We start from the raw sequence: 24448 nt of genomic DNA, 5'->3' as shown, positions 1-24448 counted from the left end.
TTTCACTGACCTAAAGTTTCCATGCACTTGAATTTAGAAACTAAAGCAAAGCACTTCTTCATGCTTGCATTAATTTTGGCGTGTTACTGGCCCCTCTCTATCAGAGTGAGGAAAAACACTGTTTTGTGTTTCAAGAAGCCCAAACCCAATTTCTTAACATTATATAATGTCTAACTACTATATATTCAAGTCTAGCACTTGCGTGCATAGAAGAAACCTTGTTTTAAACAAATAATAGTTTCAAAAACAACCCAAAAAACCAGTCATTAAATACAACATAAAGCATTCCTGCCTTTTCACTTTCTACACAGTAATTGATTTCAGATCTTAAATGGGCACAATAATAGATCTAACAATGCAATCATTATGTACTGTATTATTGCATCTAAATTAAAATACTTGAAGTTACACATATTCGTGTAGAATACACATTTTGCCTCCAGTGCTCCCTAACTGAACCTTTCTGAACTCTCTTCACATAGTACAGAGGAGAGCCATGCATTGAGCCATCTTGTGGACACTGAGGGAATAGTTCAGAAAGCACAAAAATCAGGAAAAGACAGCAAAAGAAATTGTCGTAGATAATATGTATGAAATCCTAAAAACAAACCAGAAAAAAAAAAAACCCACAAAACCACAGTGAGCCTTTCATTATTCCCTCTCCCTGTGATGCACTGAAAACTCTGTTTCACTGAACCTAGAATATATTTAGAACATGCTGGGAAAAAATTTAGTTAAAACTCTCACCCCTGCACCTCCCCTCCTTTACTAATAAAGGTCTTCCTCTCTATGTATGCCATAGAGATGTACAAATTCATAATGTAGTCACCACAAACAGCAAAGGCCATCTTTTATAGTTTTTCATGTATCCTCACCTTCCTCATCCTTCTTGTCCTAGCTAATTTTTTTTTTTTTAGTGGAATATGAATACTAGATCTCAGTGCTGAACTACAGATGTTATAGAAATGGAGGCTTAAATATTTTTTTCCATCTGAATACCCTCTGAGGAATACAAAAGGTTTCTTCAAATTCAGTCAGAGGAACGGTAACAGGGACACAGAAATTACTGCAATGACTAACTAGCTTCAGGTAACTGTGGAAGAGATTTAATACTGAATCAAGTGCCTTTTTTCCTTCAAAGTATTTTCCCTTTAAATAGTAAATACGTTGACCAAAACTATACAACCAATGGTTGATTCAAAAAAACAAAACTTATTGGTCAAAAAAATGGAACAACTAGAACTCTAAGACTTTCTATGAAAGACAGCACACATGAGTATTTTGACCCTCTTTACACACTTTGTCAAAATGTAAAGCAAACAGCTTTCAGAGATAAGCATCACTGACTGATACAGGTAAAAAAATCTAAATCCATTTTAACTCCACTCTAAACCTTTTAGATTTCAGAAATAGAATATATTAAGGAAACAGAGCAGTTATCTCAAAAACAAACAAACATTATCGATCCAGGGGAAATTCTAACATCTTCAGACACATGAAGTTTCTTCTGCAATGCAGAATTGCAAGTATGGTACTCACAGGTGTTTGGATCATCATGGCTCTTTGATCTCTCATGGTTCGTACAATGTCTAATGGATAAACAGGCTGATTGCACTCAATGAGACACATTGCCGTCTCCATGGTGATAAGAACTCCTGTCCGTCCAATCCCAGCACTGTCAAAACAAGAGAAAAACAAATAAAAAAAGAGTCTGGAATGCAGTTCACATTTAAAGGCCATATGGTCCCAAAAGGCGTATAAACCGCCCCACCAAATGTAAGACCTTCCTCCTTAAGGATTCTCATGACTGATCTTTATGATCCCATACTATCAGGACAAGGGTGAGACCAGCCACCTGTCACTGGAAGCTTCCATCCTGCCTGAGAAGAGCAAAAATTAGTGCAGAACTGTCAGTACTGTGAAGAGGAACTTGAACCCAGCCATGAACAATTTACAAACAGATTTATTCAGGTCCATATTTAAATATGCCATTGTAAGGATTTCTACTCAGATGTAACTGTGAACATCAGTGGTCTACTTCAATTTTTCACATCCAAGAAATTTGTGCTGCAGTTTTCAAGTAGAAAACCAGTGCTCTCTCATATTTGAGTACAAGACCAAATCCATATTTTCAAACATCACTATTAACTCAGATTGTACAGCTACCATTTTATGCTTTTCAATAAATTAGTTTATATAAACATTCTGTTTGAAGCTTAATTGTTCTGATTTTGAAGTGTAACTTCAAATTAAATCTGGCCAAATTACTACTTTAATCTTTGTCCAGAAGGTGGCATCAAAGCTACTGTGTGTTTCAGTGATGTCATGAACATTTCATGACAAGATGTAAATATACCGGTTACATAAAATTATTCAATGGCATTTTACACTTCTAAAATTTATAAATATAAAATTTATACGTAGAATGCTTCATTAAATGCAAACGAGCAGGATCTGTTAGAGAATCCTAGTGATTCATGTTACCTCAAAAGATTCAGAGAAGGGCAACAGCAATGATGGAAAGTATGATACAGTTTCCATATGATACATATCAGGTACACTACGACTTGTTAGCTTGGAAAAAAGGAACCACTGGCTGATGGAGCGGAACACTGTGACATAGCAGAAGGCAAGAAAATCATGAAAGGCAGAAACAGGGGTAGGGGGGGGGTTCCCCATCTCTTTAGGAATAAGAATTAGAAACTGTTCAGCGAAACTCTAAGGAGCCTTGTTAAAATAAAATCAAAAGAAAAATGAAGGTTTGGATGCAAATTTGCAGAACATCCTGCCAAAGGAGAGGAACGCAGGAATTCAAGAACTAAGAAAGAGAAACAGGAATGCATTTGGGGAAGAAAGGCAGTGGGGTTGTTACAGACAAACGTAACAGGTACTGGAACATTAAGTGATTCGTAAGCTGGGCAAGTAAGAGGGCACAAGCACCATAAAATCTTGTTCTGTCCTTATTTTTCCTGAAGCACCTGCTTATGATCACTTGTGAGAACAGAACACATTCTGCCTTATTTGAATAACAACATTCCTTCCTTAAAGTACATTCTTTGCTACACTATTTCCTTTAAAGATGAGAGAAAAAGGTGCCCTAGAAATAAAACTGATGAATGCTTATAGTTTAGAATAACTTAAAAGTGTCTCAACTTTGTACTGTCCTGCAACGATAAAGCAGGAAAAAACACACTGAATTAGCAGGAAGTAATGGATTTGTAAATAGGATAAAGACTGAAGTGTCCTTTCAGCAGCTCTGTGTTCAGACTGTATGTATTATAAAATGTTTAACTGCTCTGAGTTCACTTAGATTTCATGAGTAGCACTGAAGTGAATGTAATCAGAGAAGCAAAAGCAATGAAGATAAGTTTAAAATTTGTGCTTCAAGTTAGTTCAATGTAACAAAAACTCTTCCAATTTCTTCAGTTTTTTGTTGCTTTACAATCTCTCTCGTTATTTTTAGAATATGACTGTATGATAGACAAGCCTGCTCTAGTAGCTACTTGGATTCCTCATACCAAAACCAGTGGTTCAGCTCTGAAAACAATTTTCACCATTTTGTTGCCATAATGCTTTGTTTCATTATACTGAGCAGTTATTAAAAATAGTGTGCCTCTACCATATGCAGGCACATGTTAGAGGCTTCTTCACCTGGGCTTCTTCAGCTCGACTTACTACTGAAAGCCAGTTGTATTTTCCACTAGCCATGAAGTTACGCCAATTAAGTAAATGATGCTGAACCATGATATTCCCTCTCTTTTCTTCTGTGAGACAAAAAATCGTTATAAACACTGATACTGAAATTATCAGAATGGAGCCGAGCCAATACCTCACTGAGATGAATGAAATTGTTCACAAACTCCAGATCTCTGCAGACTTGCACAGTTTGTATTGGATTAGGTATATTTGTCTGACATTTTTACTGCTTGTTTACAACCATATCAACCAAAAGCATAGTTGAAGAGAAATACAAATGTAAGACACTGGAACTCTGGCAATGCCACTTGGGTTTCCCGCATTCACAAGATTCACCCTGACCAGCACATCAAAAAACTACAGCTGTTGAGAACTGTTTCACAAGAAAAGCATATAAACATTAAATTTGGATAGAAATCTGAATAAGTTACTTTAATTCACAACAAAAGTGAGCTGTTGCAAAAAAAAAAATTGTTATCCTAAGGTATTCATCAAAACACCATGTAGCCTAAAACATCTGCTTCCTTGAGAGTCTTATCTCATTGCATATACTATCCACATTGTCTGCTATGGATTATTTGTACAGCTGCTTTGGACCTTTGCAAAGTAGTTACTATAAGCAAAAGTTTCCTAAGTGTATTTCACCATCTCCTCGAATTTATGATGTAAACTAATAGCATAAACATTTAAATTAAACAAACAAGACCCCCACACAGATTCATGCATGAAGACACCCCAACTTTTGCTTATTAAAAGTGATGACAATTTTGAGAAAAACTGCTTAATATAAAGGTTGAGTTCTCCTGTCATCTGCAAAGCACATGATAGTCACACCTTTATTTGAACAACAAAGCACAAAAAAAACTATTTGACAATAAACAAGTTCAATTTTGTGATTTAGTGAAGTGGGGAAAAAAAGGGGGAGGGGGTACCTGCAGTGAACAACAACAGGTTCTTCTCTGCCAGCCCTCTTCTTTCGCACAAGACACACAAAATCTAGGAAATCGCTGGAATCATCAGGAACCCCATGATCAGGCCATGCTATATACTGGATTTGGGTCAGTTGGCGGCTTTCCTCTTTCTGTCGGGAACAGAGGATTTATTCAAGGTTAATTCAGGTTTCATAGAAAGAAAAAAAAATGGTACCTTTACATCAACTTGCACCTGTAATAAAAGTAGCTTCTGGAAGCTATTAATTTCTATCAGTATTAATTACTGCTCATCCTGGATAACTACATTTTTTAATTAAAAACAAAAAAGGCAGGTAAAATGAATGGCACTCCATATAATAGCAAAACAGTTCAAGGGTACAAATAGTCTAAACACCAGATGTACAAGCAAGTAGCCAAATCTTTAGCACCTTTCTGTTAAGTTAGCTTTAGTATCATACTATCAAATGACAGAACAGGGGTGCAGAGGAGGAGGACAGGACTTCTAGGCATAAAAGACTTTCTTCAGACTGTGTATCGTTTTGACTTTATCTGCACCTCTAATTTTATCCAGCATACTCCACACGGTGCAAAACGACTTGGTTTTTCACTCTCTCCCATCTCCTCCTGTTCTGATGTTACAAACATTTATCACATGCCTCTGACTAGCGGAGGGGGCAGGATGTACCATCAGAGTAAAAGCAGCATTTCAAAGAATAGGAGCTACCATACATTAAATTACCCCTTGGTGTGGAGTCATTAACAGAGATTCCACTACTGACAATAAATGAGCAATTGTCTCAACAGCGCCCAGGAAAAAAAAATTAACTGAAAATTGAATAAAAGGCAGTTCTGTAAACGTGGCATCTCATCTGGAAAGCCAAGCAGTGAGAAATGAGTACCTGAACTAAATTCCAGATAACCATTTCCAAACACTTCTGAGACTGATATGCTAGTTGGTGAAGTTCTGGAAGCTATACGTTCCCCGAAAGTCACGCTATGCCTGTTCTGTCTAGAAAGTCCTGCTTTACATCTCAACACTGATCTCAACGCATCTCAGCAAGATTTATCTTCCATACATTTTCACACAGTCTCCAAGTTGGAGTTAAGAACTATTTACCACTAAAAAGGCAGATGTTCAGCAGCAGTACTGAAATACCACTAGTATCTGATGCTTTGAAAATATCAAGGGAATAACACATTTCTTGACTTCTTTAATTACTCTTTTTATTTGGTCAGGTCATGAAAGACACCAGTAAAGGACTTTATGCCAAATATTTTAATCACATTATTTAATTTGACTCCGTCCCAATTAATACCATTATGGAAATCAAATCCTTGTGATATTTTGCTAATAAAAGGTTTGTTATCATATAGAAGAACTTATTCACGGTAAGTACACGGCAATAAGACTAGTTTTCTAAAGGTTAATAGAGATAAGCAGTTCTATTTACCAGTATACGCCATCAAGATTTAAAATGTCTTATTAGATAGTTTTAGTTGGTCTGTGAGGATTTCATAGATTAATACTTAAAAATATATATTATTACTTTACCTCCAGATTAGTCAAGGTCATTTCTCGAAAGACATAAGCAGGATTTCCTTCTTCTGAATGGCAGGTAATCTGGAAATTCCCATATGATGAGCTTCCCGATGGCTCTGGCCAGTACTGATGGCATTTCACCTAAAGCCAACACATATATAAAGATGTCTGTGTTTAAATGCAGAGTATTATTTCCATTCTTGCTAGATCCTTAAACCTTGGTTCAATAAAAAGTATTTTGATAATTTTGTCATTACTATTGATTTACTTACCAAATAGACTATGCTATTTAATTATTAGATATTAAGTAAGTTATTGCGGAGATCTCCTGCTTCTCTTTAGAAAGACACATGAACCAGCTCTTGACCTCACCATAATGGTGAATGGATGCCTTTTCCTTTCATTACAACTTTTTTTTTAATGTATCAATAACGTATCTCAACACTTGAGTGACAAAGATGCTACCTTATAAGTATTTCTGACCTCCAAAAACCTCATATAATCTTCTCAAAACACATTTATGTGGGAAAAGAACATATGAAAAAAAGAAGGCAAGCAACAAAAAAGTTGTTGCAGAAATTAAGGGGATGCAGACAGGGGACTTCAAAGACTCCTGAAAAAGTCTTTAAATGTGAATGAAAAGTTCAAAAATTAAGATTTCTAGATAAATGGCTTCAGTGTTGAACTCGAGAGGTCATTTCAGCCCAAGTGTACTTTTGTTTTTCCAACCCACCTGGCGATTCTTTAAGAGCAGCCAGATTTGCAGACTTCCTGCTCCACTGAGACATCCCGGCATGCAGTGGGATAGTGATGTCAGAAGCCTCATGATCAGCTTTAGAGCAGGGAGTCTGCCTATGGGTATAAGACAGATAAGTCCTTTTATTTTGTTATTTAGCAGCTCTCCAAAGAGCTCCACAAATATCATTATTGAGGGGGTGGGGGAACCTCAGAAAAGTGCAAGTCTGTTCTTAGCAGATCTGCAAAGAAAATTCAAATTAAAAGGGCACTTGTACTGAAATTCCCTCTAATCATGTTCATTTGGAAGCAGGCAGCACCATGTTAACACTGAGTCACTGAAAAATGGCTCAAAAACACTGCAACTCCCATCCAATTATTTTAATTACAGTCAGAGGCCTGATCTCCCAGCAAATATATGGCTATTAAGAAGTTACAATATATACAGACAGCTGAACTACAGTCTGAGCTGATCAGAACACCCACGACCCTCTATGAATCCATCTTCAAAATAAATGCAGAATTATGAGAAATTCCACTGAACTATTACTCTAGTTGGTCATTTCTGTCCACACTCTCAACCATTTAGTGCTACTGTGAACGCGCCAAACTATAAACCCGGTAACCCTGGAATTATACTCTGTGAATCACTATATTTTACTGTTTTGCTCGTCTGCAAAAGACAAAGCTGCATAACAAATGAGACTATTAAGAAAAAGCTATAGCTTTAAAAGCAAACAAAATTAAAGAACTCAAGGTTTTTTACAGAACAATTCGTAATTATTTGTAGTAGTCTGTAACTCTCCACTTCCACTTCTTTTTAAATGAAAAAGACTTAAAGGACAACAACTCCTTCATGCAAACAAACAGATGTTCAATTCTTCTCAAGATATGAAAAATATTTGATTGCAACTTTATCAAGGATTCTCTTAAGCACAGCCATTCAGGCATGTGTTCTCAACAGTACAGAGCTCCGTTAGGCTGCCTTAAAAATTCATCCCTATCTATGAAAGGATTAATTACAAAAAGTGATGAAATTGCTAGAGTTTCCTCATTTGAAGATTAGAGAAAAAGACTATTTTGGCAATAGAGTCAAAGCAGTAAGTCGAGAAAGATTTTAAGAAATACTTGACTTCAGTATATCTCAGCACCAAAGTTTTCATTAAGCTATACTAATGATATCAAAAGGTTTAAAATGTAAGATTAATCATAACAACACTATTAAGAATGCACTGCCCTTATGAAAAGGGTCGTAGTACATCGTAATATTATCTTCCACTAATTTTTTAAAGGGCAATCATCAACAGATTTTTATTATGCAAGCGGTATTTAAGACAATCTTTTACTTACTCTGCCTCGTTCAACTTGAGTTGTTAACATTACAACCATAGATGAGCCTTGTTCCCAAGTCATCTGCCAAAAATCAGGACAAGTGTTCGGCAATGGACCTTGACAAGCAATGTACTGGTTTATTATTGTGGAAGAAGGGATTTCCATCTAAGAGAAGATAAAATGATTATTTTAATTCTTGCATATGTCATGAGAATGAATTTCTGTCAGGGATCAGACAGTGTTTAGTGACTAATACATGAAAAGAAGCGTCTCTACATGAACGGTATTTATTTTAAGTTAGTCATTTTAAAGAGGATTTATCTGTGCCAATTCAAAGTGTTTCACACTCAATTAATGCAAGGATCCATACACATTTTGGGAAGCATTTAAGTAAACTCGCTGACAGTTATTTAGTTGTAATATACCAATGCCATCAAGATCAATGATTTAAAATTATAATGTAAGAAAACCATAGACCCATTTGCAAATAATTCAGGTGCAAATGTCATTCTTTGACATTCTGACACTAGTTTTTAAACAGCGGTTTTGGAATTTAACATCGAGGTTTTTTTTGTGGTTTTTTCTTTTACTGGAAGGAAAGTGGAGTAGCAGTACTTCTTTTTTGTTGCTACTGACAATAATAAATAAATACATAAATGTTAAAAAATGCTTCCAGATTAGACTTTTCTGATGTTGAACACTACTGCCACATTAGGAATCCATTAAGAAGAATGTGTTCCTCTGATAGACAAATGCTGTCTCCTAGGGTTTTTTGCGTGTTTATTTTGATTTAGAAAAGTACTTGCCACAAAGCATTAGTAAATAAGTAAACCTACAGCACATTTCAAACCATTTGATTACTGGTTTATTATTCTAGCCTGAGTTAGATTTACAGAAAAATTATTTCTTTTATTAAAGTTCTCCACTGAAAAAATGCAAAATTACTTTATAACAGAAGCAATTTTTAGAAGTATTACTCACATTTATATAATTTGCATTGATGTAATCTTCATTACTTTTTAAAATAACCCGTGTAGCATCATCTGAAAAAAATTTTTTAGAAAAATGTTACTTATTTACTAACTGCAGTAAAATATTTTTAGAACACAAACACACACACATACTTACAAGGCGAAATGTCTCTGTATCTATTTTTGGAAATGTTTTGAGGTAATCTGGCACAAGACATTGTCATTCCAGGCTTTTTCCTATACAATTGCTGAAGATAAAAAAAAAAAAAAAAAAAATGGTTGAGATCATAAGAGATGCAAAATACCTGTCAGTATGTGCCTTGAAATGCTTTTTAGAACATAAATTATTGAACAAAGACAGCTTTAAGAAACACGGAAATATTTTTCAAAAGAAAGCACTATGAATTATTCTAAAGGATCATTTCGCTATATCCATACATTTCTTGACTCAAAGACACATACTGAAGCCATTTATATAACACTGTTTAACAAAACTGTAACTTCCACTGGAAGAGCTTCCAGTCTAAACCTATGCAATTTAATACATGAGGCACATACATTGCACAATGGAGGTGCTATTCTAGGCGTAAGAAGGACATTTTACCGAAGGCCTCAAAGAAAAACATTTTATTGCTACACGTTATAATAAAGCTAGGTTCCTGATATGGAATTTACACTGCTGTGTTTTATAGACCTCCTTCTTCCTGCTTTAAGTCAGGTGACTTCATGCATTAAGGAAAACGGAATATCATCAAAGCACAAGTTAGTGTTAGAGAAAAACAAGTATCAGCGCCTTAGGACACCACAGGCAGTGCACTGTTCTTTTCAAATATGTCAGAAAATTAACTATTTATAAAGACTTTTGTTACACATAAGATTAGGGCTATATTTTCCATTGGTATTTTTATATTTGCTCATTGAAACTGTCCATAAAACATCAAAAGTTCAGCTGACACAGCTTCTACATTGACTTTGGAAAGAATGAAGGTCTGAGTACGGAACAGGGATTTTTGGTATGGGTTTTTCAGTCTTCATCCCTGTAGAATTATAATATTAGCATAGGTTCCTGATCATAAAGAGATGCAAGCAATCAATAAAGCTATTAAAACTGAAACCATTTTGAAGTGCATTTGGATCAGTTATTCTATGCTGTAACTCTGCTGTGTTTCTCTACAAGACTTGATTTTTTTATTCATTTTTTTTCCTCTCTTTTGAGAGTGTTAAGTCAATTATTTTCCCAAAAGATGCTGACTACACTGGAATTCAACTGAGATTTTCTCTGTTTAAAATGATTACTACCCCAAAAGGCTTGGAATTTGCACACTGCTAGCTACAGGTGATGCAGTACTCACATCAAATTGAGCTAAAACAGTTCCAGTGATAAGCCCCTCTGCTAGCTGAATCATGGATTCCCTCAGAGCATTATCATCTTGATGGACACCATCAAGAGGAGATTTCTCAGGGATGTATTGGAAGTCAGGCTCACTCTCCAGCTTCTCTTCCACAACATCATAGACAGCTGTAACAAACAAAGTTATGGAGGTTTTAGATAAGTAATGTTTAAATAAAATTATAATGTAATTAAAATTAAGTTTAGGTCATTTAATTAAATCATCAGAAAAGAAGTATTTATCCTGTAGAAAAATTCACATTCACTAACACACTGATTTTAACCCCCTCATCAGCAAGGGCAAGCAGGCTTTACTGACTACTGCTACCCAGGACATAACTATTATGTGGTTAAATTGTCATTTTAAGTGAAAGTATTTCACTGACAGTTGAAATTCTGATCAAACCTCATGTTACCTGCTAAATTATCTGGTGTATTCCTTAATCCCAGATGCACACATCATGCCTTTGAAGTTATTACAGTTGTATTTACATTTTTTCAGTTTGAACGATTTATTCTTTTAAGCTTCAGTAATTAGGGCATGACACGTAGATCATCACCAGAAAAAATGGCACTAATACATGCCATAATAACACTATCAGTTCTATTCACTTGCCCTGTCTATAAACAAATTGAAAAACAATACGTATCGTCTACTGTACATAAAAAACATATGCTGTCAGAAAGCTTCTCTTTAATTGAAATGACGTGACCATGGAGGAGGGAACTGGCAGCTCCTCACTTCTACAACTTAAGCGTTTTTATCAGAAATAAAAAGTTAACCAATGTAAGAGGATACTGATTTAATAGGCTGGTAAACAAAACTAATGATTTTATCTGAAAAAGAAAGTAAACATACAAAAACTGCAAGAAAACTTGCATGCAGAAGAAGAGCACACCGAAGTGGGAAGCATTAATCAGTGAATACAGGAAAAATTGTTTATGAGGTTAACTGACATACTCATCTAATTTCAATTATTCTGATTGAGCATCATTATTTTTCATTTTGCCTTCCTTGTGCAATTGTATTATAATTGGGATGCAGAGCAGAATTAAACCCAGTGACCACCTGCTGGCAACACTTCAATAGTGTATGTCATGAATATACTGCACAAGCTATTAATTTAGACTGCATTTTTAGCACTTCCTTCTATTAAGTCTCATCAAGTAGAAATCTAACCAGTTGTTCTGAATTGTTTTAAGAACATATGGAAGGATTTTGCATATATGGAACTCCAGAGCCATTCAAATGCTGGGTTACTGTTTTTTGTGGTTTTGTTTTTCTTTTTCCTCAAGGGAATAACTAGTAGCCTCAGAAACTGCATTCAACATGCATATCGTTTCTTGGACTTTTTTTTTTTTTTTTTTAAACATCAGTGACAGTGAGAGCAGGCTTTAAATCAGCTATACCTAGTTATGCACAGCTCCTCAGAGAATGGGATCAGTTAAGATTTGCACTTAGGCTGCGTTGCTGCAGTTCACTTACAAGGAAATGAGTTCTTTCTAAAAGATAAGCATTCTATCCCAGGGCACAAAATGAAGATCAGCAAATTACGACAAGCTGCCTTTTTTGTTTGTTTGCTTTTTGCATTAGGTAGGAATCACTTACCATTGGGTCGAACTAGGAGCACAAGTTCCCCTGAGTGTCTCTCACAGCTAGCTTTAATAAACATAACAACTTGATCATGGGTATGTTCTGCTATATCCCTGCCATTGATCAGTACAACTTGGTCTCCTTCATTCAAACGAGGGACACAAAGATCAGCCTGCAATGTTAAAAAAAAAATAAAAATGTGTTAAGCGAGTCATTTCCAAGTTGTCACCTTAAAATAGCAATTTTATCTATATTCATCTAACTTGAATCGTAACAACCAAGTTGCTATGGTTGCTGCATTGTATTCAAAAGATAAATCGGAGTGTTGCACAATGCATGAGATGGTGCCATTCATATGAACAAACTGATTTGTCACTGGGAAGAGACTGTCATTTTAACATGTCTTCAGCTGCTGTTACTCTGCTCATCCCATTAAAGTAGAAGGCTTGGTTGAGCTTCCCTTCCCTGTCTGAATTTCATGCAGGCAACTAAAAAGCAAGATATTCTTATCTTAGAAGGGAAGAGAGTAAATTGCCCAAATCAATTTCATATAATCTCACAATTTCATTTATGAAATACTACAATTGTAATGACAAAGCTAAGGCAAGGACCAAAGTCAACGCACAAATCTAAATAATCCCAGAAAGACAAACAAACAAAAATAATTATACCACAGTTTAACCATGAAGTGAAAGAACATATGCCATCACCAAATCAGTCACTGGAAGTATTTAGTCAAAATTATTTATACTATTAAATATTTTTGATATAATAATTTACATTAAGACCATGTTCTCAGCACGTATTTCCAGAATTCTAATCATAAAAAAAAAAAAGCAAAACTGTCTACTCTAAAATGCATACGCAGAACTGACTTCAGCCAGCTGAATAACAGGTCAGTATTTCTGGTCATCAACTGACAGAACATTGTGCCTATTTTGAAGACGCTATTGATAGCTACCAAACACCAGTAACAACAGTCAGACTTGATGAATGACTCATGATGCCTGATTTTAAATTAATCTTGGCTTTATTCAGCTCTGTCACTGGAATAAGAGGTGTTTGTGTTTGCTGTTTTAGTTATTTTTAACAGAAAGGTCCGCATGTAGTTTCTATGAAATTATATTAATGCCTATACCAAAAATAGGCAAGCGTATGCATTTTTAAGATGACAGCTCAAGAAGCAATGCGTACTGAACATCTGCAGATCCAATTTTCTGGCAGTAGAATAAGCATTTTTTCTGAGGATTAAATATTTTTTATTTTTTTTATTTATTAAATACGTCACGTAGACCTAAGAAATAACTACCAGCATTGAGCACGTACTTCAAGATAGATATAACAACTAGTTTGAATGTCGGTAACTTACGGGTGTTCCTGGAGCTACCCTGGACACTATTACTGGCATCTTCTGATCATATCCACCCTTTGAAAATAAATTACATTTGTAATAAATCATAAAAGCCAGAAAATGAGCTTAAGAAACACAAAAGGAATAGGCTACTGTACCTTTACATTGAAGCCAAACCTTCCATTTTCATCTGGTTTCATTCTGATCATAACAAGATTGTCATGGGGAACACCACCATTGGGCTAGTAAAAGCAAAGAATACATATATATTACTCTGTTCTTTGTTCGAAGTTAGCATAGTCTTTGAGGATATTGCAAAGAATAATTTTCCCCTTTCTTCATAAAGTAATTGCTATTGGACACTTGAGAAAACATCAAATAACACAAACATCTCACTTGAGTTTTGCACAGAAGGAAAAAAGAATTATATACCTAAAGTCTTGGACACAATTAAATCACTAGTGTGCTCTGTCAAAGCAAATTCCAAGTAAGAAACCATACTAAAACAGACAAATTGGCTTCAAGCAGTCTCAAGAAAAACAAATTACTAAGTGGAAATATTTAAAATTCATTTTACTTAAGACTGCACTAAAAAGCCTGCAGTAAAAATGTGATATATTATTACAAAAAAAGAGAGAAGAAAATTGAGTTGGTTTTTCTTTTTTCTTTCCCCCTATCAACAGCAGTACGATGGTAGTAAGCAGGGACAAGTTCAGCAATAGAATCTTGGTTCTATATCCCCTGTCCTATTTCTTCTACAGTGCAGTATTAGTTCTGTTGAGCTCTGACTATTTGAGTAGGTTTTTTTGGTTATTTTATCAGAAAAAGCTTGTCATAGGATCCACCATTAGACTGGGGAACACTGCATACTTGTGTAATCTGGCAAAATCAAATTCTTGTCATTGAAATGATTTTCAGTTTGTTCCACATTGTTATTTATTTCACAAGCTGAATACTACCCAGTACTTCTAGTAATACTTCACATCCAAACCATAAAGACATATGCTTCGTTGACGCTTTCAAAGATACCGACTACACAATGCATAAGATTCATATTCAGGAAGGAAGAAAAACATCAATTTATTAAAGGAAAGCAAGTATTCCCAAATGGTATGAATGTTCAAAACAACAACAAAAAAAGTCAACTTGGTTTCACACACTTTAAGCTTTTGATTGAAGTAAAACCACGCCACACCTTCTCCTAACACATTCTTAAGAATGAAAAGATAAAAATTTGGGGAAGGAGAGGAAAGTAACAGCCTAAGATATATTGATGAGGAGGTTATTGTTCATTTTGCACAAGAACCAAGGTGTGGCAAGCTTTGTGCCATTCCATTCCTCAGATAAAAAAAAAGAATAATTACTTCCCATTTTAACAACTAATTTTGAGGAGCATTTTATAATGAAAAATCCGGAGAGAACACTACATATCATCATTAACTTGTCTGACTGAGGAAACTCCTGGCCACACCTGTTTTCAAACGCTTCTGCATAGTCTCAGACTGGATGTTTAAGGACTGCTGGTGCACTAAAAAGCTGTCATCTCCATACCTGTCCTGCTATCGTATGGGCTCTCCCTACTTAAACTGGCAAAGGAAATTTGACAGCTTAATGAAGTCAAAATGGTGAGGTTTATCCTTGAAATTCTTGAGATGGAGCAATAGAAGAGACTTCAGTGGTACAGGAAACTGAAGTGTATACTGATTAGAAAAGAAAATACATTCCAAATCCTAAATTTCTAATTTCACAAAAGGTAAGAGTCATGCCGTCTTCCTCATTCTCTAGGACCCAAAATAAAAAGCCATCAGCAGACTACATTATATCTTCAATTACAACAGGGTACTGCCTTAAGAAAGGCTGCAGGAATGTAACTCATTGGATCTTAGCGAACAATCACAATGACAAGGCACACGGAAAAAGCAATCTCATTCTGCAAAACCAACACAGCTGTGTGAGAACTAAAGGGAGTTTCAAAAAAAAAAACTACCGAAAGTTATTTTTGTCAATTTAGTACAGATAACTGAATACTGGATGACTCGATAAGCAGTTACTTTTCAAAACAGAACTTCACTATGACTCAGGTAAGCATGAAAAGAAGACGAAGTTGTTAAAAAAACTATCTCATGATTTAATTAAAGCAAACTTTTCATGACATTTCAAAAATGCCCATAACTTTAAAGTTTCACTTCTGTGTGTTTTATTAAAACTCCAGCTGTGAAATTAAGTATGGATGTTATGGGAATCTTAATTTTATAACAAGGTCTGAGAGGACATCCTAGGCTTAGAGTTCAGAATTACGAACTAAAATAAACTTAAGGCATCTCTAAAATATAAATTTTGGGAGCTGGCATAATTGTGAATGCGTGAGGTTGGTGAAACTGTTTATGAAGTACTAGTTACATTCGAATGTTAAACTATTCTCCCATCCTGCAAAATGTTTCTTGTCCCATATCAGTATAAAACCAAGAGCCATCTGAAAACCTTTGTTAGGACAAAAAAAATTATTACAAAAATCATAGAAATGGTTAGACAGACAATAATCAGCCGACCATCTTAGTCATCTAGCACATGCCTAAGAAAGAAAAAACACTTGCTTAGGTTTTCACAACCCTTGCCCTTAGTCCCTTGGTAACGTATCTCTTGGAAATTCTGATCAGAAATACTATCGTAGATTCAGAAATCCTCCCCTAACAAAACTACTCTAGAAGCTTGAAGGAAGTTTTAGTGTCAGCTTTTTGATAAAAGCTAGATTAAATAAGTTTTCAGACTAGCAGTAGTTAACTTCATTGCCTTCTTTAAAACGGACAGTGACTCTTCAAATAAATAAAAAAATAGAAGCATTTACAAGTGCAGACAAACTGAGCATTATAATGAAGACTAAAATGTTTTGCACACCCATTCCAGTGTAGTCATTTTGTGACAACAGACAAAAAAACTTACTGTGGACTTCTCAGGTGATGCAGGAACATCAAACGTTTCATTGATGTGGTTATCCAGTTCTTGCTGTGAGTGTGAATGATGAATTTGGTTCCAACTGTTCTTTTTAAATTGTTTGGGTGGTAATGCAGGAGGCTGCCCATCTATAGGAGTTTCTTGAGATCTAAATACCAAAATACAAAAAGTATTAAGTGGAAACATTACTAGATATTGACAGTGCTTTAAGGATTCCAAATAAACTGCAGAAACTGCTTGGTGAAACTACAAGTTAGAGACCTGAATATATCTATATAATATTTTTAGAATCTCAAAAATTTGCTGTAGTTGAATAGAAGTGTAGGTTTGGCAACGTTAGTATCTTTCTCTTGAAAAGCAACTGAATATAGAACCAGTAAGTTTCACTTTTACAAACTAAGCTTCTAGCACCTTTTGTGTTTACAAACTATAAAATTCATCATATTTATACTGTACACTCCAGCTAAAAAATACATATCTAAAATATGTAACGCTTATTTTCCCCAATAAGAGAATTACTTTAGTTCCCACAAATTAATGACTGAAATGTACATCTTAAAACCAGACAACAGCATTATAATGAAGTGCTCCCACAGTAGTTCTTGGCCTTCAATCTAGAAATAAGGAGTGAAAATTCGTAACAATTCATTTGTCCACCTACAGCTCCTTGCAAAGCTCACTGGAGTTGACAGCATTAAGTTTTTCAGTTTAAAATTACGTGTATATATATAAACACATATTTCATGGGATATTTGGTTTTATTCCTCTCTCGAAGATACTTCCCTTGAAACTGTGTGCAGTATTTTAGTAATTGTAAGAATGGAATATGTAGCAGGCATTTTTCAGTGAGTTTTAACACCATTACTGAAGACGAAATTGCAGAAACTTCTATTTCTGTTCAGCTCTGCAAGCACTGTACTGCAGATTAACAAAAAAGTCCTGTGTTTACATGCAATATGGATAATTTCCTTTATTAGTCCCTTTGGAATAAAAGCTTAACTGTATAATTTGTATTACATAAATATATGATTCATCTTTCATTACGTGGCATTGTACTTCAGAATTAAGAACGTTTTTAGAGGCTCAAAAGGGCAGTTAGCACATAGTTCCCATTAACTTCGTTTGAATGCCAGCTGCTAAATACCAACACGGATACATTCCTTCCTCCCCATGAACCACATTAAAAGATATTATTAAGTAATTTAACTACTTATGACAACAGCCCACTGATACTAGTGGCAAATCCAAAAACCACAAGGAATGAAGTTACAGGTTACAGTTAAACGTACGAGAATGCTACCACTAAGAGTGGGTGCAGCCGTTCTTCCATCTGCTCCTCATGCTCCCTTTCCCTGAATCGCTCCAGTGCTCCTCCTTGGCCAACCCAGCTTACCAAACAAGCAGAAACACAGCGACTTTTTGGACAAGCCTGGGTAGCTCGCTGCTGGTTCAACAAGGTGAACTGACTCATCTCCAAGTGGAGGGAAGGAATGACACTCCCACAGGCCAGACATAGAACCCTGCTCCTACCGTTATCTGTAAGCCGCAGCACTGACTCATCATACCCGAGATCCCTCTGGTGTGAGGAGTGCTGCCGTAGTTACTACCAGGCTAGCTGCAGTTAACTGAAAACTGGGGGAGACTCATAAGGAGAGAGTACAGCATTTCAAGTTGCTGCAAGTAGGAAAACCTAAGGCAGTAACACATCAAATTCCACGTTGCAGAACGCGTCTCTAGGCAATGAAAGACAGACTCCAGCTACACGTTTTCAAAAATAAAAAATGAAAAATAAGATCAAGATTGTCTTGGTGATTTAAAGTAAGGAACGAACGTCTTCCAGGATGAGTGACAATGGAGAGGGAAAAGGAACATTTCACTATAAGAAATACATGCATTGTCCATTTCATTTGTTAAAAATTTAGGCTATTTTTTAGAAAACAAAAATACGGACAGGATTCTTTTGGAAAAAAATCCTAATATTGTGCTGGGTGTTTTTGCTTTATCTCAGCTTTTAGAAAATAAAAAATATATATTTTTTGTGACACAACTACCTTGGGGAATTGACTAAAAAGTTTTGCTTTTTTTTCACAATAAGTAGCTTTTCTCAAGATAGTTTTTTGGAAAGAGAGAAAAATATGACTGTCAGCATCTGCAGAATGAATTTTTCAAGGCAGCTATAAATTATTTAGACATTCACTTACAAAGGTCACCCAGAGCTTTTCAGCTGCCTATGTATTTACACATTCAGGTCTGGCCGGCACAGGTTATTCATCCTTTTCAAGACAAGGGCAACACAGTTACATATCTGCCTGAAAACAATTACTCCTGAGAGTTTAAAACGGAATAAAAAAGGAATAGAAAACCTTTGTGAAGACACAAAAGAATCTAGATAAAAGTAAAAGATGGAATGCTATGTTTGACTAGACGTCTGTGCGTATGTCAGCAAACACAAATAAATTCCCAAAGAAAATACAAACTTATAGAAAAGATTTGAAAAGTAACTTAGATGAGCATTTTAGTAGCAGCAAGACAAGCACTGTAATGTATTAGCATAATGAATTGTGAGAACTAACAATCAAGCCTTGGGCAAAAACTTCATGGCTTTGTATTTGCCCAGTCAGCTTTGAATTTCCGTATGAATGCTCAGACAATGGCCATGAAAGCAGCCTGCTTGGCAGGCAAAGGAGCTCTCTGTTACTGGATTCATCCATTTACATAATAATAAAATAACCCATAAAACCTCACACTGACAACCTCTGTGTATTTTTGTTACAGATATCCGGTCTGACCTTTTAATATATTAAGCAAACACTTTGTACCTATACCCATAAGATTATTAAACTATATTTATCACGCGCTTTTCAAAGTTAAGGTTATAATGAACTCAGTATGCTATGAGCAGAAAGAGCTCAGTTAGGTCTGAATAACAGACGCAGTTGAAGACAAAAAGGCAGAACTGAAGACTGGATTATTTAAGTAAAAATCTCCTAATCCACACTGGAGCTCTGATTTCTTTTGCTATATTGACTCCAAATTTCACCAGATCACTATATTGAGTGGCAGGCTAGTTCCTCTTACTTTCTTACATATATAAGTTTGATCCACCATAAATAAATTTCCAAGAACTTAGCAGATGGACTACTTGAACCTTCTAACTCAGAAGGGCCAAAATGTTTAAGTAGCAGATTTTTGGACTGTGAAACAATATCATTTTTAATTATATGGTTAATATACATTTCATTACTATGCTACTTTTATTCATAAATATGAAAGCTTTAATCAATACCATCGCCTGAAACTTTCAGAAGACTCTTTGAGGATTCGTATTTTGACAGTCAATATCCTCATTCTTAAAAATATCTCATGCTAATTCATTATAGTGGGAGATTAAATTCCACTTTTGAACTTCTGAATAGAAAAAGCAATACTTTTTTCTAGTAGGGAATAAAAAAGTGCAAACCAGGAAAAGAGCACCCGTAGCTGCGTAACTAATTTGCAAAAACACTTCCTCTCTTTTTAAGACTCATTTCTATGGTGACTCGCACAAGAAGCCAGGTATTAAATTAACAAATCCAAAGGACATTCAGGAACATATTCTACAACTCAATTTAGAATAAAGGCATATGAATAAAGGAACATTTTGGAATTTTGCTTATTTTACTGCGTAACTCTTCTGCTCAAGAAGATTTTCTCATAAATAACTTGATTGTCTTAGAAGGGAATGAACGTGACGGCATGGCTTCAGTACAGCAAAATTCAAGCATGAAATGAGATTTACCACTGTTTCAATTTTTGAGACTCCCTAGTCATACAAACAGGTTTCAAAATCCCACCAAGAAAAGGCAAATTTATGTTATTAAGTTAAAATATTTTTCCTACAACAAATAAAAGATGGCCAAGTCATAACTACTGCACCTTATTAAAAATCTTGTCTTGTTTTACAAAAATAATAAAATTTTTGTTCCATTGCCCTGTCCAAAGTTATGCAAAGTTGTTGAAATGGAAGGTATGGTCCAATGAAGGTTCTAAAAATCCCGAATACATTCCCAGGTTATTTTTTCCTGAGATGCACCAGTTTTATTAAAAAAAAACATAACTGTGTATGTGTTGTTTTGTACTTCTTAAATGGTTTTAAAACAATTTGCACAATTTCCTTTCTTACAGAGATTATGTAAAATTACAAAGATAAACTTAGAATTCTATGTACATATACATATCAGTTATAGGAGCAGTGTTCATATGGTGTATAGTATGCACCTCCTTTTCCCAATTCATCTCTCCTCTGGCCACTAACTTTTTCTGAGTGTTTCAAACCTTTGAGTAACTTTTTTTTGTTCGTTTGAAAAATGTTCTTTCCTGCAAGATTCCTTTTCTTCAAGTGCACTACAATTACAAACAAAACCTTTAATTTGTAACCTGGTATAATAATTAATTTTGATTACAAATGAATTCATAGTCAGTTAGATGGCAACTTTTCCATCAAGAAAAGTTGCTGCATGAAAAAGGAAGATCTAAATTATCCTTCTGAATTTAACATACAATTCTGCATTTTGATCATTACTAAATGGTACATAGTCAGCTTACCAGGAAAAAACAGACAACAATGCACTCTTAAAAACAAACAGATATTCTGCAGCAATAGGCAATATAACAACATCAGTATATTATATACAAGGTAACAAAGTATACAGAGACCCTCAGAAGGCTGGGGTAGAGCGTAGACTTCTATGTAGAGCTCTTGTAGAGCTCAGACTTCTATGCCTTGACAAAACAAGATTTCCAAACTCATGGGAATTCAAAACTTGTATCACAGAACAACATACTCCAGGTTCTACCAAAACCAACTTTTGCATCCACATCCAAATACTGATGGTCACATTACAACAAGGGCAAATGGTACAACAACCCTGCATCAGGAATGCGTCTGATAGAGGACTTCACTCCTGTATCATTTAATTTTTAATATGGCTTACACTAACAGTCCCTAACAACAGGCACCTTTTTTTTAAATCAGATTTTCTGTCTCTCCCCCAGCCCAAACATTAAAAACTAAATTATATATGGCAAAGATCCATGGCAATCAAAGAACTTACGGTGATGATTCCAGTATTATGCTGTTAGCCTGGGTGGAAGATGGAGATCTGTGGTTCACAAATACTTCACTTGGTGAAGTGTGAACTACGTGGTCCACTAAATGTCCAACCGAGGAGGGTCGTAACCGAGCTCCTTCTTGAGTGAAGGCAGAGTTACGACTAAAAGGGAAAACATAGTAGAACAATGTGAAACTAATGTAATTATTAATCTACACTTCTTACACCAATACAAAAGAATAAGTCTGGGGAAGCTAGAATAACGCTTTTTCTTCTCAGTGCAAGCATATGTTCACATATATAGTTCTATGAAATAACTTCATGTTTCAAAAAAACACTGAAACAATTATGTTGTCAGTTAAACATACTATGCTTCATAACTTTATTTTTGAAAGTGTTCAAAAACTATTTTTGTAAATACTAAATGGCTCTGAAAGATAATGCTTACAATGAACAGGCTACAGGACGGACAGTCCACTCAATGAGAATTCATTAAGTTCTTTCATTAAGAGGAACATTTCATCACTCACTTTCTACTAGAAAGAATCATAAGCCTTAAATTTAATACATACATGGTTATTTTCCAAAAGAAACAATTTTTTTCCTGAACACAAGCCAGAAAGCTCTAACATGTGAGAAGTGAGCTTTGAAAGGAATAAAAGAAATGGAGAAAAACCCGACGGAAACAAATCCACAAGTATTTCTGATCCCAATTTCCCCAAAAAATTTAAGAACCAATTTCTTCTAGAATATCGTCAGATTTCATTTTTTTTTTCCTTAGCCCAGTGAACAATTTAGTTTTAACTGCGCTTGAGAAAACTCAAGTAGCATGCTATATTTTACAATTCTTATAGGCTGAGTGAAAAGTACCTAAAATTCACCCTACAGATAGTTTCTCATGTAGAATTAAAGGTTCCAAAGAGCTATTCAGTACATAATTTTGTGAAGTCTTTTTAATCTCCATAAAGCATTACTCCTTTCATTACACAAGTATGTCCCTCACTTTGGAGGAAGACAGTCACTTCTAGGAAGAGATGTGATGCTACTCACTGATTTGGGGTTCCAGGTGGAGACCGTGATGGTAGGCTCTGGGTTTCTAACCTATCGTCAGACAGCGAGTTCCTACTCACTACTTCCCAGTCCATCCCACTCATCAATTTCCGTGCCAAGGGTTTACTGGGGGACCTTAGAAGAAGAAAGTAAAATGACAGATCAGAAATTATAAGAGATGAGAACAAGATTATATAAAATCCCCCACAACGAAACTCTGGATATTCCATCACAGGAAACCAAAATTGTATGCAAGAAAGGAAATGTAAAAATGCAAAACTATATTTAGATACGCAATGCTGTGTTTTCCACAATATTGTATTTCATTCTCTCTACTTTGTACAAGAACATCAGTCAAATAGTCACGCAGTACTGCTGGCTGGGGGGGAGGCAGGCAAGGTGGAGAAGGAATCTGTTAAAACTTTACCAGGCAATTCCAGAGCCTCAAAGAGAATCTGACTCAAACAGAATATTCACCAAAATGTAAGAACACAAGAGGTGGAAAAGCTCTAAGTAACAAAACTGTTCAGTCATCTCAGAAAAACAAAATAGTGGAAATATCTGTCTGAAAAGCCTCCCAGTGACTGTGAAGCAGAAAGCAAGGTAATCATCAACACAGCAACCAAGCTGTTGGGCTTTGCCCACTGCTCAGGGATTTTCATCTAAGTGACATATTTCCTTCTAGAATGTGCTCTGACAACAATAAAGCAGATGCAATCATCCTCTTTAAAGTTGTTACTGGGCAACTTTCGGGCCCCATTTTGCTATGCACCAGAAACATCCTTCAGGTTAAAGGTCGTTATCCCCAGTGTTTCTTATAACAAAGAAAAGTTTTTCTTCTCATTCTCTGATCATAGCAGAACACATACTCTCCCTTTTTGCTGTTTCTCACATTTTTTGAGTGCAGATGAGACCATACATGCAATACCCCATGAAATAGAACTTCTCCCTTTTATACCAGGCACTGCCAAATGAGTCATCCATGAATTGTGGCTACCTTTTTCTTAGTGGCATCACACTTGATGGTTCAGTGATCCTGAACCATCTGAACCTAGTGTAACTAGACAAATCTGAATTCTTCAGCCAACACCAAAAATTTTTTTAAAGAATCCATAAATAGATGTCCTTGGATTTACTTCTACTGCTCTGATAGTTCTATGCAACTCAATTTCTCATCTATTACTCAATTTCCTTTTATTCCAGTGATACCTCAATTTCATGAGTCTTTCATGTTGTGAATATTTCATTCACCTCTACATATTTATATCACCATATTCTCCTCTACTTTCCAACTCAGCATAATAAGGTGACAGCATATTACTACATCAGCATAACGCTCTCCACCATTTCTTTCCCCAACTCCATACACCCATATCAAAAAATAACTTCTGCCTTTGTTGTCCTCTGGATAATAGTAACTGTTCCTCTTTATCTTCATTTTAATATTATCACCTTCCAGATTTACTGAAAGTGCAAGTCCAGAAAGAAGGAACCTTGAGAAAATAAGGAACTACTGACACACAAAACTACATCTTACTGAAAAACAAGAACTTCGGTTACAAGTACATTTTTACTTCTCATGGAACTTAAGTTGTTGGCTTTCATTGAATTTAAGTAGATTATCCTCAGAATTACCAACAGTCTAAATGAAAAAGCAACCAAAAGTCATGTTGAATAATCTAGCTTCACACACAGAATGCCAACGTTGTTTGGAACTAAAGCAGTAGACACCTGGGTGTGAAGGGTTCTTAAGGATTTTTTTTTTTCTTTTTTACTATTATTTTATTCCTTCCCTCTGCCCCCATGCAGTTCTAA

General features: G+C 35.4%; 1 protein-coding gene across 3 annotated transcripts in view; it reads right to left on the bottom strand.

The window, feature by feature from the left end:
• The window catches only part of PTPN4 (protein tyrosine phosphatase, non-receptor type 4), a 101923-nt gene that overhangs the window by 5274 nt on the left and 72201 nt on the right, over window positions 1-24448 (bottom strand). For 2 of the 3 annotated variants that reach the window (XM_021400096.1, XM_021400097.1), the window contains exons 14-26: window positions 22634-22768; window positions 21587-21745; window positions 16482-16641; window positions 13700-13783; window positions 13560-13616; window positions 12206-12362; window positions 10559-10725; window positions 9364-9454; window positions 9217-9278; window positions 8254-8400; window positions 6181-6309; window positions 4629-4777; window positions 1540-1675 (exon numbers count right to left, since the gene is read on the bottom strand). In XM_021400096.1, coding sequence (XP_021255771.1) covers window positions 1540-1675; window positions 4629-4777; window positions 6181-6309; window positions 8254-8400; window positions 9217-9278; window positions 9364-9454; window positions 10559-10725; window positions 12206-12362; window positions 13560-13616; window positions 13700-13783; window positions 16482-16641; window positions 21587-21745; window positions 22634-22768 — 1633 coding nt within the window. Of the gene's footprint in view, window positions 1-1539; window positions 1676-4628; window positions 4778-6174; window positions 6310-6901; window positions 7021-8253; window positions 8401-9216; window positions 9279-9363; window positions 9455-10558; window positions 10726-12205; window positions 12363-13559; window positions 13617-13699; window positions 13784-16481; window positions 16642-21586; window positions 21746-22633; window positions 22769-24448 lie in introns of those variants that run through there. The other variant, XR_002439745.1, reaches the window with a different exon arrangement.

This window comes from Numida meleagris, chromosome 5 (genome assembly GCF_002078875.1).
Source record: "Numida meleagris isolate 19003 breed g44 Domestic line chromosome 5, NumMel1.0, whole genome shotgun sequence".
Taxonomy (NCBI): Eukaryota; Metazoa; Chordata; class Aves; order Galliformes; family Numididae; genus Numida; species Numida meleagris.
The sequence above is the reverse complement of the archived record's forward strand: the minus strand, read 5'-3'. Positions and strand labels throughout refer to the sequence as shown.